The sequence below is a fragment of the Littorina saxatilis genome, linkage group LG4 (genome assembly GCF_037325665.1).
Source record: "Littorina saxatilis isolate snail1 linkage group LG4, US_GU_Lsax_2.0, whole genome shotgun sequence".
NCBI lineage: Eukaryota > Metazoa > Mollusca > Gastropoda > Littorinimorpha > Littorinidae > Littorina > Littorina saxatilis.
The window spans coordinates 58,718,286-58,730,533 of NC_090248.1; the positions used below are offsets into that span (position 1 = coordinate 58,718,286).

The following is a 12,248-nucleotide window of genomic DNA, read 5'->3' on the forward strand; positions in this document are numbered from 1 at the left end:
AGCTATTTGCATGGCGCGGATGTCGTGTAGCATGACGGTGTAAACATGTACTGCGATTCCGTGAAACATGTTTGCAAATAAAGGCAAATTTTAATGGCAATGTTTACGTTTTTGCAACGCATGAATGGTAATTCAAGCGTAGAATGATATAAAATTATCTTTTTGGGGGGTATCTTTGACAACACTGGTGAAGTGGCTTAGCGGTTAAGACATCGGCTCCGACATTTCGAGGCCCCGAGGCCTTGAGTTTGAATCCCTGCCAAGTCGTTTATTTTTTCTGCTCGATCTTCTTGACAAATATGTTCAGCTCTGAGAGAGCAAACCGGATGTTACCACTGCAAAATTCAAGCGTTGACTGAAGCTTTACTCAAGGTCATACACGCCGTATAGGTGGGGTTTCGGGTAGCGTTTGCTGTACAGAATTCTGTACATGATTTTATCCCTATTTTTCAACCTCGTAGCCCCGGAAAGTCATAAATAGACCACAGCTTTAAATGTCTGTACACATGCAGTCAGGCATGTTCATGCACAGGCGGAAGGTATCGTCCACTGGACTACTACTATCACAGTAGTCTTTCTGTGATAGTAGTAGTCCAGTGGACGATACCTTCCGCCTGTGGTTCATGTTGGGAATCATGTCTTCATTTAAATGTTCATCTTGTCATTGGCCTTAGGCCTAAAAAAAAAATAGGTGTGGTTACGGTAACCCGACCTACCCTATTTTTTGGGGCCGACCCTATAACTTTTTATTACATTTGTCAAAAAAATACACACAAAAAACAAATAAACGAGTGCAGAAAACGCAATGAAAGCGAAAGCGCCCGAGTCGCACACTTATTTCCCTGTCAAGTAGGTTTAATTTGTACACATTATAAAAAAAAAAGTAAAAAAAAAAAAAAGTGATTGCCTACCTTCCTACCCTATTTTTTTTGGCTATGTTACCGTAACCACACCTATTATTTTTTTTGGCCTTACAATAATGATGATAATCATATTCTGATTGCAGGTGGTGATAAAGCTCTACTTGCAAGCTCATTTCAGAAAATTGTCTTCAGATCTTCAAGGAGAGTGCACAGTCCTTCAAACAATTTACTGTGCTAGCTTTTTCAGCTCAACGGCGAACAAAATGTAGCAAGAGTTGAGTGTTGAATCAAGAAAAACAGCAGAAAGTGTTGACTCGATCAAGAAGTTGAAGAACAGTGTCCACCAAACGTCAAGTCCTCAAGCTCTCTCGATCGTCATGCTGTGCTCTGGAAAAGGGACAACTGTTCTCACCCTGTATAGAGCCCAATGCCTTGGTTGCTGCTGGAAGCAAGGAATGACCATCAGATGGCGATCGTCAGTAACGTTGTTCCGTGCGGAGGGCTCAGAGTCGGAGGATGTTAAACCATTCGCTGACATCCCAGGACCCAAAGGGCCCCCTTATTTTGGAACCTACTTTCAGTACAAACTGGGTAAGGCCACACACAAAAAAAAGTTGGTTTAACATGACCGACCCTGTTTTTTCAGCCGACCCTAACACTTTTTTTTTATTTTTTATTTCTCAAAAACAAGTAACCTCCTAGTTGAACTCGACATCACAACTGACATTTGCAATGGTGGCTTCGACAGGTCAACAAAAAACCACAAAAAAAGCCTGCCTACCGACCCTATTTTTTTCAGTCACGTTACCCTAACCAACTTTTTTTTGGGGGGGCCTAATTATTTACAATTTGTTTCATAGGATTTTTTAATGCATGCCTGTTATTGTTATCAGTTTTAGAGCAACTGTCATTACTAATGTGCGTGTCAGTTAAACTGTTGCTGATGTGGGGTATGTTCACTCCCCTAAAAAGGGTTGCAGTGAAACTGTAAACAAAGTAAGCTAACTGGCAGGAGTGGCCACTAAAATTCACTGATTCTTGTTGCTTAAATGCTTGGTTTTTTTGGTCAATAATTGAACATTCAATAAACTAACCTCTCTTGTTTTTTTTACTGTCAATGTACTATGTTTAGCTATTTGTTGAAAGCCTCTTGACTCTGCTGAAGATGGATGGGTGTTGGTGCATGTGAGCCAAGAATCACGTGGGGGGGGGGGGGGGGGGGGGGGCGGGGGGGAGGGGGTGTCTGTTGGCTTGCTGCAAACATTTTGTTGACAATTTCAGGTGGCATCAACATCAACAAAATGCCAGAAACCCTCAAGCAGTGGCACAAACAGTATGGTGGCATCGTCAAGGAAACGTTGCTGGGACACACTATCGTGCATGTCTTTGACCCGGAGGCCATCCGCATAATTTATGCAAATGAGGACAAATGGCCTCGCATTGAACCCATGGCGCAGACAACACAGATGTACAGGGAGAAGTCAGGCATGTCTCCAGGCCTTGGAAACACGTAAGAAAAATGCCCTGTTATCGACTTATCTAAATATTTTGCGTCAGTGTCATCGAAAGTCACAGTCACATTAGATTTAATCTTTACCAGATTATGCTGTGGACAGCGGTCGGCTGTCAAATAATTTGGAAGTGTAAGAGGTCTTCTGACTGAACAATATTTTTGTAACCAGGACATACGGACCTATACATAATTACTATTCGGGTCGAACTGACCTACTGTCCTCGGGTCGAACTGACCTACTGTCCTCTTAGTCTGGGTACAACGCTGACATTGTCTGCATTGTATCAATAAATGCTAAGCCTGCAAACCAGAAATGAAATCAAATCTAAACTGTATTATCACAAGCATGAGAAACTACAGTGGTGGTGGATAAAACAAATGAGAAACTACAACATAATGAACATTTAAATATTTGTACTAACTAATAACATTACATGCATTAAAGTCAGACCATGTTGACTGATACAGTGGAACCCCCCTTTTAAGACCTCCAAAATCTGAGAAAAACAGGTCTTAACAAGTCGCGTAAGGCGAAAATACAACATTTAGTCAAGTAGCTGTCAAACTCACAGAATGAAACGGAACGCAATGCAACGCAGCAAGACCGTATACTCGTAGCATCGTCAGTCCACCGCTCATGGCAAAGGCAGTGAAATTGACAAGAAGAGCGGGGTAGTAGTTGCGCTAAGAAGGATAGCACGCTTTTCTGTACCTCTCTTCGTTTTAACTTTCTGAGCGTGTTTTTAATCCAAACATATCATATCTATATGTTTTCGGAATCAGGAACCAACAAGGAATAAGATGAAAGTGTTTTTAAATTGATTTCGACAATTTAATTTTGAAAATAATTTTTATATATTTAATTTTCAGAGCTTGTTTTTAATCCAAATATAACATATTTATATGTTTTTGGAATCAGCAAATGATGGAGAATAAGATGAACGTAAATTTGGATCGTTTTATAAAAGAAATATTTTTTTTACAATTTTCAGATTTTTAATGACCAAAGTCATTAATTAATTTTTAAGCCACCACGCTGAAATGCAATACCGAAGTCCGGGCTTCGTCGAACAATACTTGACCAAAATTTCAACCAATTTGGTTGAAAAATGAGGGCGTGACAGTGCCGCCTCAACTTTCACGAAAAGCCGGATATGACGTCATCAAAGACATTTATCAAAAAAATGAAAAAAACGTATGGGGATATCATACCCAGGAACTTTCATGTCAAATTTCATAAAGATCGGTCCAGTAGTTTGGTCTGAATCGCTCTACACGCACACACACACACACACACACACACACATACACACACACATACACCACGACCCTCGTCTCGATTCCCCCCTCGATGTTAAAACATTTAGTCATAACTTGACTAAATGTAAAAAGGAGGGAGTCTTAAATTGGGGGGTCTTAAAAGGGGGTTCAAATGTACTTGACTCTGTGTGCAGCAATGACGAGGAGTGGTACCGGCTGCGCAGCGCTGTGCAGCAGTTGATGATGCGTCCCAAGGGGGTTGCACCCTTACTCCCAGCTGTGGACCCCGTGGCGCTGGAATTTGTCGCCCACCTCAAGCATCTGCGTGACCATAGCAACCAGGTGCCAGACTTTGCCACAGAGCTAGGGCGATGGTCACTAGAGTGTAAGTAGGTTGGGTCATTGGAGAATGTTGTTTCAGTGTGCATCGAAGGTACAGTGGGAACCCCCCTTTTAAGACCTGTACAACTTTGAGAAAACCAGGTCTTGAAATGGTGCAAGTTTTAAAATGGGGGTAAATTTTTTTTCTTCTTCTTCTTCTTCTTCTGCGTTCGTGGGCTGAAACTCCCACGTACACTCGTGTTTTTTGCACGAATGGAATTTTACGTGTATGACCGTTTTTTACCCCGCCATTTAGGCAGCCATACGCCGTTTTCGGAGGAAGCATGCTGGGTATTTTCGTGTTTCTATAACCCACCGAACTCTGACATGGATTACAGGATCTTTTTCGTGCGCACTTGTGCTTGCGTGTACACACGGGGGTGTTCGGACACCGAGGAGAGTCTGCACACAAAGTTGACTCTGAGAAATAAATCTCTCGCCGAACGTGGGGACGAACTCACGCTGACAGCGGCCAACTGGATACAAATGCAGCGCGGTACCGACTGAGCTACATCCCCGCCCCCAAATGGGGGTAAATTTACAGAGGTCTGAGTAAACAGGGTCTTAAAAGGGAGGCTGTCTTTGATCGTAGTGGAGTTCCACTGTACATATTAAGGAGCAGCAGTGCTCCGATTTCATATGTGATAAGGCAAAAAAAAAAATAGGTGTGGTTAAGGTAACATAGCCAAAAAAAATAGGGTAGGAAGGTAGGCAATCACTTTTTTCTTTTTTTTTTTCTTTTCTAATGTGTACAAATTAAACCTACTTGACAGGGAAATAAGTGTGCGACTCGAGCGCTTTCGCTTTCATTGCGTTTTCTGCACTCGTTTATTTTTTTTATTTTTATTTATTTATTTATTTTTTTGACAAATGTAATAAAAAGTTATAGGGTCGGCCCCTAAAAATAAGGTAGGTCGGGTTACCGTAACCACACCTATTTTTTTTTTAGGCCTAATGTTGATGGATCAATTTCTGTTAGCTTGTTTTGCTGTTGCTGTTTTTCTCTTTTACTCCATGTCCTTTCAGAACAGTCATTTGCTTCATACATGTTCCCTTCACTCTTGACTTGTGTGTGCACTTGGGAACAAACTGTCTGTAACAACCACCAAGGAGCCAACCAAAAGTGGAACTTATGGACAGGTGGTTACTATGGAAAGGTGAATTACATAGGGAAGAAGCTCGTCAAGGATCCTGTGAGGTGGTCACTATAGAAAGGTGAATTACATAGGGAAGAAGCTCGTCAAGGATCCTGTGAGGTGGTCACTATGGACAGGTGATTGTTGTCAAGAGGTGGTTGCCAGGGCAGGTTCGTTCACCCATCTCATGAACTGATTATGCTGCCCTGTATAAAGAATCAAAAAACAAGAAAGGTAGGTTGTTGGAACATTTGTTATTGACAAAACAATACATTCACAAATATATCGACCCAACGGTCTTTTAAGTGCACAGACAAACAATTAATAACGAAAACTTATCTGGCTGATGTTTTCTTCCGCCTGCCACGAAGCCGCAAGCGAATGAATTTTTTATTTTTTATTATGAATTTTGGAACGATGGCAGTCTCTTTGTTTTTGGATTTGCCCTGTATAAAACTAACAGCTCTACCAAAGATTGCCTCGCTTGTGTCTTCTCCCCAAGCGGTAGCACCTTTTGCGAGCTAAGTCTTTTTTTGTTTAATTAAAATTTGTTTGTCTGTGCACTTAAAAGACCGCTGGGTCGAAATATCTGTGACTGTAACGTATTGTTTTGTCAATAACAAACGTTCAAATAACTTACCTCTCTTGTTTTTTTATTCTTACAGCTGTACCTTTTTCACTCTTTCAGCGTCAGGCAAGAACTGTTTCGACACTCGCCTAGGATACCTGAGTGGGGAGGGACAGAGGGAGGCGGTGGACATGGTTGAAGCGAGTCACACGGTGTTCGATCTGACCACTCAACTCGGCGTCAGTCTCCCTCTGCACAAATACTTCTCCACGCCCAAGTGGAATCAACTTACGAAAGCAGAAGATGTTTTGTACAAGTGAGGATTTAATTTCATTTGCTTTACTTTATTATCCATTCCCATTGCTGGGAAATTTGGGTCTCTTCATCCCAGTGCTAGCAGCAACAAGAGTCATGCTGCCCAGGTGTGTGTAGGTGCAATCAGCCATCTGCACGTATGAAATGGATTGAGGTCTTTTATGTGACACAGGGGTGGGACATGGATACCGTTTCTGATTCTGCACAAAAAGTTGACCCATGTCTGTCCCGGCTGTTTTTCTGTGTGCATTGCTGACCAAACCACCAGTGAAAATCTGATTACATTGTTTGCTGAGACTACCAACTGCATATTTTCTTTTTTAGAACACTACAGAAGCAACTGACAGCAGCACTTGAACGACTGAGAGAGAAAATGGACAGTGGAAAGCTGGGAGAGAATGAATTCCTGTTTCTGCGATATCTGATGTCCAGAGAGGAACTGTCTGTCAACGACGTTGCCACTCTCACACTGTCTCTCTTTACTGATGGCCTACCCACGGTAAGTTTTCACTGTGGGTGTGTGGGTGTGAGTGTGTGTATGGGTGTATGTGTGTATGGGTGTATGTGTGTGTGGGTGTGTGTGCTAAATACACTGTTTCTCCAGTCTCATTTTTGGCTCAAGTGAGTAATTGGAGAGTGACAGTAGCCAGCAGAATTAGCTGCAACGTTGCTTTGAAACTATTTACACACTTCTACTTCTAGGGTCTGATGACCTCTAGACACAACACAAGACTAGTTCACCTTTGTCAAATTTGAAGGGCTAAGCAGATATTTTTAAGTTTAAAAAAACTTTCGGATTTTTTTTGTAAATGAAGCTTTAAAACAAGGTTCATCTTGGTCTCCATCTGTCAAACAAGGTCACACCGAACCATTATCGCACTAACAAAAAATTGGCTTTCTTGTTCCCATATAGGAACTTTTTTCATGAAAATGTTCAGCTAGACCAATCAAACTTGATACCCTTTTGATTCAGCTTAAGCCTAAGTCATTGCTACTACTGCTACAGTTACAAAACATGTTATTCACAAACCAGAACATTCCACGTTACTGTGGTCTTCCTTGTAAATGAGTCGGTGTGTGTTGTTTTCTCCAGACAACCCCCCAGTTGTTGTTCCTGCTGTACCTTCTGGCCAGCAACCCCACAGTGCAGGACAGAGCGTACCACGAGGTCAGCAGTGTGGCCCCCCACCACCCCGCCCCCCTCACCGCCCAGTCTGTCAGCAACATGACCTACATCAGGGCTTGCATCAAGGAGAGTGTCAGGTACAGTAATCCCCCCCCCTCTCACACACACACCACCCCACCCCCCTCACCACCCAGTTCGCCAGCAACATGACCTACATCAGGGCTTGCATCAAGGAGAGCATCAGGTACCGTCATACCTGTAATGTAAGGTCCCACCTTTCACCGTACAAAGCATTAGTAGCATGTTCTACATCAGGGCTTGCATTAAGGAGAGTGCCAGGTGCAGTCATACCTGTAATGTACTATTGTGCCTGTAATGTAAGGTTTCACCTTTCAGCACACAAAGCATCAGTGGCATATGTTCTACACCAAGGCTTGTACCAGGGAGGGTGCCAGGTACTTATTGTATCGATGACCTACTCAGTGTAAGCTTTCAATCTGTGTCAATCACACACAATATTTACCTAAGGACTGCGTGTGTGTGTGTTTTGTACGTGTGTGTGTATGTGTGTGTGTGTGTGTGTGTGTGTGTGTGTTTCGTACATGTGTGTGTGTGTGTGTATGTAGGTACATGCCACCTTCTTCTGTGAGAGACCCCCAAAAAGTATGTATTTGACGAATTCATATTGTTGATACATGATGTATTTTTTATAGATGTGTATGTTTGGGTGTGTATTATTTGAGTGGAAGCCAGCTATTTCAACCGCAACATGGGGATGTATTCCCAACCTTGGGGAATAAAGTATTTCATTTTCATTGATTTTGAATCTTTGTATGGATCTGTCCATCTTGCCAGAGACTGAACACAATCAATACTTTCTGAGATAAGTTTTCATTTGATATATTCGTCTGTCTGTTGTCTGTCCACTATTCAGACCATTGGGTCAACCAACTTGTGAATGTCTTGTTTGAAAAAAAATTAAAACATCCCAGTACTTCACACTTCTTGTGTTTTGATTCTTGTTTTGTGTTGGTTGTTCCAGGATGATGTCTATGGTCAATGAAATCAGCCGTATCACCAAGAAGGACATGGCTCTGGGAGGATACCACATCCCTGCTGGGGTAAATGCTGTGTGTCATTTGTGATACAGCCTCAAATATTTTTCTAAGTTTGCGTAAAAATTAGTAGGGAAAGAAACGACAATGTCACTGAAGAGGGAGGGAGGGAGGGAGGGAGGGAGGGAGGGAGGGAGGGAGGGAGCGAGGGAGGGAGACAGACAGACAGACAGACAGACAGACAGACAGATAGCAAATGTCTGCACAGACTGATGCGCACGTAAAAGATACCGCAGTTCCTGTGAAAGTCTAGGGACTTGGAAACACACAGATTCCTAACACATGATGTGGTATGGTAAAAAATGGAATGCAGGCAAAACTATCACCACAGGGTGACACAGAGTGGAAGCAGGCAAAACTATCACCACAAGGTGACACAGAGTGGAAGCAGACAAAACTATCACCACAAGGTGACACAGAGTGGAAGCAGGCAAAACTATCACCACAGGGTGACACAGAGTGGAAGCAGACAAAACTATCACCACAGGGTGACACAGAGTGGAAGCAGGCAAAACTATCACCACAAGGTGACACAGAGTGGAAGCAGACAAAACTATCACCACAGGGTGACACAGAGTGGAAGCAGGCAAAACTATCACCACAGGGTGACACAGAGTGGAAGCAGACAAAACTATCACCACAGGGTGACACAGAGTGGAAGCAGACAAAACTATCACCACAGGGTGACACAGAGTGGAAGCAGACAAAACTATCACCACAGGGTGACACAGAGTGGAAGCAGGCAAAACTATCACCACAGGGTGACACAGAGTGGAAGCAGACAAAACTATCACCACAGGGTGACACAGAGTGGAAGCAGACAAAACTATCACCACAGGGTGACACAGAGTGGAAGCAGGCAAAACTATCACCACAGGGTGACACAGAGTGGAAGCAGACAAAACTATCACCACAGGGTGACACAGAGTGGAAGCAGGCAAAACTATCACCACAGGGTGACACAGAGTGGAAGCAGACAAAACTATCACCACAGGGTGACACAGAGTGGAAGCAGACAAAACTATCACCACAGGGTGACACAGAGTGGAAGCAGACAAAACTATCACCACAGGGTGACACAGAGTGGAAGCAGGCAAAACTATCACCACAGGGTGACACAGAGTGGAAGCAGACAAAACTATCACCACAGGGTGACACAGAGTGGAAGCAGACAAAACTATCACCACAGGGTGACACAGAGTGGAAGCAGACAAAACTATCACCACAGGGTGACACAGAGTGGAAGCAGACAAAACTATCACCACAAGGTGACACAGAGTGGAAGCAGGCAAAACTATCACCACAAGGTGACACAGAGGGGAAGCAGACAAAACTATCACCACAGGGTGACACAGAGTGGAAGCAGACAAAACTATCACCACAGGGTGACACAGAGTGGAAGCAGGCAAAACTATCACCACAGGGTGACACAGAGTGGAAGCAGACAAAACTATCACCACAGGGTGACACAGAGTGGAAGCAGGCAAAACTATCACCACAAGGTGACACAGAGTGGAAGCAGACAAAACTGTCACCACAGGGTGACACAGAGTGGAAGCAGGCAAAACTATCACCACAAGGTGACACAGAGGGGAAGCAGACAAAACTATCACCACAGGGTGACACAGAGTGGAAGCAGACAAAACTATCACCACAGGGTGACACAGAGTGGAAGCAGGCAAAACTATCACCACAGGGTGACACAGAGTGGAAGCAGACAAAACTATCACCACAAGGTGACACAGAGTGGAAGCAGGCAAAACTATCACCACAAGGTGACACAGAGTGGAAGCAGACAAAACTATCACCACAGGGTGACACAGAGTGGAAGCAGGCAAAACTATCACCACAGGGTGACACAGAGTGGAAGCAGGCAAAACTATCACCACAAGGTGACACAGAGTGGAAGCAGACAAAACTATCACCACAGGGTGACACAGAGTGGAAGCAGGCAAAACTATCACCACAAGGTGACACAGAGTGGAAGCAGACAAAACTATCACCACAGGGTGACACAGAGTGGAAGCAGGCAAAACTATCACCACAGGGTGACACAGAGTGGAAGCAGACAAAACTATCACCACAGGGTGACACAGAGTGGAAGCAGACAAAACTATCACCACAGGGTGACACAGAGTGGAAGCAGACAAAACTATCACCACAGGGTGACACAGAGTGGAAGCAGACAAAACTATCACCACAAGGTGACACAGAGTGGAAGCAGGCAAAACTATCACCACAAGGTGACACAGAGGGGAAGCAGACAAAACTATCACCACAGGGTGACACAGAGTGGAAGCAGGCAAAACTATCACCACAAGGTGACACAGAGTGGAAGCAGACAAAACTATCACCACAGGGTGACACAGAGTGGAAGCAGGCAAAACTATCACCACAAGGTGACACAGAGGGGAAGCAGACAAAACTATCACCACAAGGTGACACAGAGTGGAAGCAGACAAAACTATCACCACAAGGTGACACAGAGTGGAAGCAGGCAAAACTATCACCACAGGGTGACACAGAGTGGAAGCAGACAAAACTATCACCACAGGGTGACACAGAGTGGAAGCAGGCAAAACTATCACCACAAGGTGACACAGAGTGGAAGCAGACAAAACTATCACCACAGGGTGACACAGAGTGGAAGCAGGCAAAACTATCACCACAAGGTGACACAGAGGGGAAGCAGACAAAACTATCACCACAGGGTGACACAGAGTGGAAGCAGGCAAAACTATCACCACAAGGTGACACAGAGTGGAAGCAGACAAAACTATCACCACAAGGTGACACAGAGTGGAAGCAGGCAAAACTATCACCACAGGGTGACACAGAGTGGAAGCAGACAAAACTATCACCACAGGGTGACACAGAGTGGAAGCAGGCAAAACTATCACCACAGGGTGACACAGAGTGGAAGCAGGCAAAACTATCACCACAAGGTGACACAGAGGGGAAGCAGACAAAACTATCACCACAGGGTGACACAGAGTGGAAGCAGGCAAAACTATCACCACAGGGTGACACAGAGTGGAAGCAGGCAAAACTATCACCACAAGGTGACACAGAGGGGAAGCAGACAAAACTATCACCACAGGGTGACACAGAGTGGAAGCAGACAAAACTATCACCACAGGGTGACACAGAGTGGAAGCAGACAAAACTATCACCACAGGGTGACACAGAGTGGAAGCAGCTTAGGAACACAGAAGAAAAAGAAGAAGACCAATACTATGGGAGACAGGATCCTTTACTTTCTACGATAAACTGGTTTGTAAAATGGCTATTATGATCACTGTTTCTGTTTGCAGACTCCTGTGCACCTGAACAACCCAGCACTGTACCGTCACCCAGACTTCTTTGAACAGCCCGACACATTCCTGCCGGAGAGATGGCTGCGTGACTGGTCGGGAGAAAAACCAAACCCTTTCATCCTGCTCCCCTTCGGCCATGGGCCTCGCATGTGTGCAGGTGAGACGGCAGTCTTATGAAATATTACTAACAGATATCGATGCCTGTTGTGTGATGTCACAGTTCATGCGAAGCCGCCTGTGGAGGGCAATCAATAACGTGTGACTATCAGGTATTGTTTCCTAAGCATTGTGTAGGCTCTTATTGTTAGCACACCTGATGAATACATTGGAACCCCCCCCACCCCCCTCCCCCTTTCTAAGACCCTCCGAATTTAAGACCTTGATTTTTCAGATCTTCTGTTCATAACATCTGTACATTTACCCCCAGTTTCTTCTTCTTCTTCTTCTTCGGCGTTCCAGGATTTTTGGCCTCAGGTCAGACTTCAAGTTTTGTAGCTTGAATAAAGCTAGTGGTCAGGATCAGGGAGTCTTTGGTGCCCCAGAGTTGCTCCTGCAGTGTGGCACCTTGTGGCCAGTGATCTGTTCTGGCTTCCTGGTGGAGCGGGCAGGTCTGCAGGATGTGCTCCGGGGTCTGTGGGCCTGTTTCGCACGGGC

General features: G+C 44.4%; 1 protein-coding gene across 1 annotated transcript; it reads left to right on the forward strand.

Annotated features, from left to right (window-relative positions):
- Positions 1-971: 971 nt before the first annotated feature.
- On the forward strand, positions 972-11,771 carry LOC138965655 (probable cytochrome P450 CYP44). The gene is made up of 8 exons (XM_070337829.1): positions 972-1,454; positions 2,145-2,373; positions 3,831-4,021; positions 5,842-6,037; positions 6,361-6,535; positions 7,130-7,299; positions 8,205-8,283; positions 11,592-11,771. The coding sequence occupies exons 1-8, from the start codon at positions 1,241-1,243 to the stop codon at positions 11,769-11,771; spliced, it is 1,434 nt and encodes a 477-aa protein (XP_070193930.1). The 5' UTR covers positions 972-1,240.
- Positions 11,772-12,248: the final 477 nt, after the last annotated feature.

Bases quoted from the DNA above. Each gene is read 5' to 3' on its own strand.
- LOC138965655 (XM_070337829.1), top strand. From the start codon at position 1,241: ATGCTGTGCTCTGGAAAAGGGACAACTGTTCTCACCCTGTATAGAGCC. The intron at 2,374-3,830 runs GTAAGAAAAATG...CTCTGTGTGCAG, and splicing joins TCTCCAGGCCTTGGAAACAC to CAATGACGAGGAGTGGTACC. The intron at 8,284-11,591 runs GTAAATGCTGTG...TTCTGTTTGCAG, and splicing joins GATACCACATCCCTGCTGGG to ACTCCTGTGCACCTGAACAA.